Source organism: Gadus macrocephalus, chromosome 12 (assembly GCF_031168955.1).
Source record: "Gadus macrocephalus chromosome 12, ASM3116895v1".
Taxonomy (NCBI): Eukaryota; Metazoa; Chordata; class Actinopteri; order Gadiformes; family Gadidae; genus Gadus; species Gadus macrocephalus.
Window position 1 is genome coordinate 26,804,735 of NC_082393.1, and position 2,500 is coordinate 26,807,234.

Consider the following 2,500-nt stretch of genomic DNA (forward strand, 5'->3'; position numbering starts at 1 on the left):
CTTCGCCAGCTACGTGTACCTGCTGGAGAAAGTCCCTCTGGGTAGGAAGAGAGGGCCAAGGCCTGCAGTGTGTCGTGTAATGGGACCACATTCACCAATAGGCTGCTGGTGAACCACGGTCAACACTCACTTATAGTGCAGCGAGTGCGTTAAACAATATCTACTGCATGCAGATCTGACAACGTGTTGTAAGACGTAACATTGGTTCGGCTGTGTCAAGGGTTAAGCCACAGTGGCCACAAACTGTCTCTAACCCTAACCCTAACAAGAGTGAAGTGAAGCTATATTGGAGCTCATGTTCTGTTTTGCCTTAGATGCTCAAGACTATAGGCAGGACAACTTGAAAGAAAAAAAGAATTGTATCTCTGAGTCACCGATCAATGCCTGATGCATATCTTTACGGGCATCACTCTGTTATTTTGCATATAGCTTTTATTGTAGCATTTCCCTTCTGCTGTGATATGAAACAGTGGGCGTCCTCATTAGAGGTGTTAATGGTAAGTTACACAGGCTGGTGTCTTGTTCACAGCCCTCTCCTTGTACCTCAATAATCCCTGAGCTGCAGAAATGGGAGATCTTGACCTCCGCATTTTTGGCACAAAGTGGCTTTTTACCACCAAGGCGATACAAGGCCCATTAATGGCATGGCATGTCAGGTATGGAGGCCACAACTCAGCCAAGAGCCGTGCTGACACTCCTTCTCAGGTTATTTACAAACTGGAGCCATTACTTTTAATTGGTTGAATCCGGAATTATGTTTTAAATGATGTCTTTATGAATCAGTGTGAGTCCCTCGTATTGGCAAATGTTTCACAGAGGTGGTCCAACAATGTTTATGTCTTATATGTACAAAGTCTTTAATCCTGAGATTCTTTCTAATCTTAATGTTACATGTATCTCGTGATCACGAAAAAGGCACCTTTATTTGCTCTCAAATCTAAGCAATATGATAAAATCCACATTGAGTCTTAACAGGGGGAATATGAAGGCAGTGGCAGCGATACTGACTTAACCGTAATGATTAATGAAGAACATGTCAGCCTCCAACGTATAAATAAGTGTTGATCTAGTGCAAGGACCGGGCCAGGAGATCAAGCAGAGAGGGGAGGGGAGGGAGGGGAGAGGAGGGGAGAGGAGGGGAGAGGAGGGGAGGGGAGGGGAGGGGAGGGGAGGGGAGGGGAGAGGAGAGGAAGGGAGGGGAGGGGAGGGGAGGTGGGGAGGGTAGAGGAGGGGAGAGGAGGGGAGAGGGGGGGAGGGGAGGGGAGGGGAGGGGAGGTGGGGAGGGTAGAGGAGGGGAGAGGAGGGGAGAGGGGGGGAGGGGATGGGAGGGGAGAGGAGGGGAGAGGGGAGTGTGTTTGTTTTCCTTCAGATTTACTCCAGTGTTGCTTTGACACGAGCATGAACTCTGGGAAGACAGGATTGGTATTTGGACGGTAGTGGACGGTAGAGGTCGATTTCAGCATGGCAGGTGATCGTCAAAGCGATAAAAGCTCAAGGGTTGGTCCTCAACTCCCTACTCTCTAGTGGAACTCCCTCTGGCTCTTCCTCTCTCTCCCCCTCTCTCTCTCTCTGGGGGGTTCTAAACTTATCCTCCCTCTTGCGCTGAAAGCTACCGGAGGGTCACATGACTCCTGCCTCCAAGCAGAATCTCTGTTCCCCGTACCAAACATAGCTCTGGAGGCCTACCCTAATCCCAGTGCACTGGACTGGAATGTACTCTGCATGCTGATGTGAGCGTCTTGACCGGGGTGGGGGCGGGTGTGTGGGGGGGGCAGACGTGTCTGTGAGACTTTGATCCTTGCACTCTCCTGGCTTCTGTGTTGAAGGATGAGGACTTATAGATGCTGGATGCACAGGATGTGTGACTCATTAAAACACATCTTACAGACACACATAAACATAAGCATGAACACATACACACAGAAACACACATTAACGTAACCATAAACACAAATCCTATTAGAAACGTTTAGGCTGAAAATTATTTAATTCAATCTGAATTTCGATATAATTCACTGTTCTTCTCCTTAGTTTCCTAACTGTCTACCAAGTGATTGACTGCCCAGTAGTGATGATTCATTTCATCAGCTGCTAGATTTCCTGATTTTAACCTCTGTGCCATACAATATATCCAAACACGCTGCTTTTACGTAATAGACTTGCACAGATGTAATTAGGATTCGAATGAGCTCTGGAACACAGATTCCTACCATGTCTCACGGTCATGAAATAGAGTGAGCTCTATTTCAATCAAAGGACAAGCTGGTTATAATCAGCCTTGTTTGGTTACTGGATGCTGGCTCATTTCCATCTCATACTTATGACGGCTGTCGGCCATGACGCAACCGTTTTGTGGTTCTGCGTGCGTTCAGTGCACACACCCATACAATTAGAAAAAGAAAAATCCTAAAATGTTGAATCTCTGAAAAACGATGCAGTCTTATGATGAGCTGTCCCTTTGTGAATCATGCTTCCTGTGTCCTCCTCTCCTGCCAGTGAA

The 2,500-nt window shown here is 47.3% G+C and overlaps 1 protein-coding gene across 1 annotated transcript in view; it reads left to right on the forward strand.

Annotated features, from left to right (window-relative positions):
- Nucleotide 1: 1 nt before the first annotated feature.
- Nucleotides 2-2,500, forward strand: part of ntmt2 (N-terminal Xaa-Pro-Lys N-methyltransferase) — a gene marked incomplete at its 5' end in the record, with an annotated part of 7,904 nt that continues 5,405 nt past the window's right edge. The window contains 2 exons of the mRNA XM_060066316.1: nucleotides 2-41; nucleotides 2,497-2,500. The exon at nucleotides 2,497-2,500 is cut by the window's right edge and continues 169 nt beyond it. Coding sequence (XP_059922299.1) covers nucleotides 2-41; nucleotides 2,497-2,500 — 44 coding nt within the window. The remainder of the gene's footprint in view (nucleotides 42-2,496) is intronic.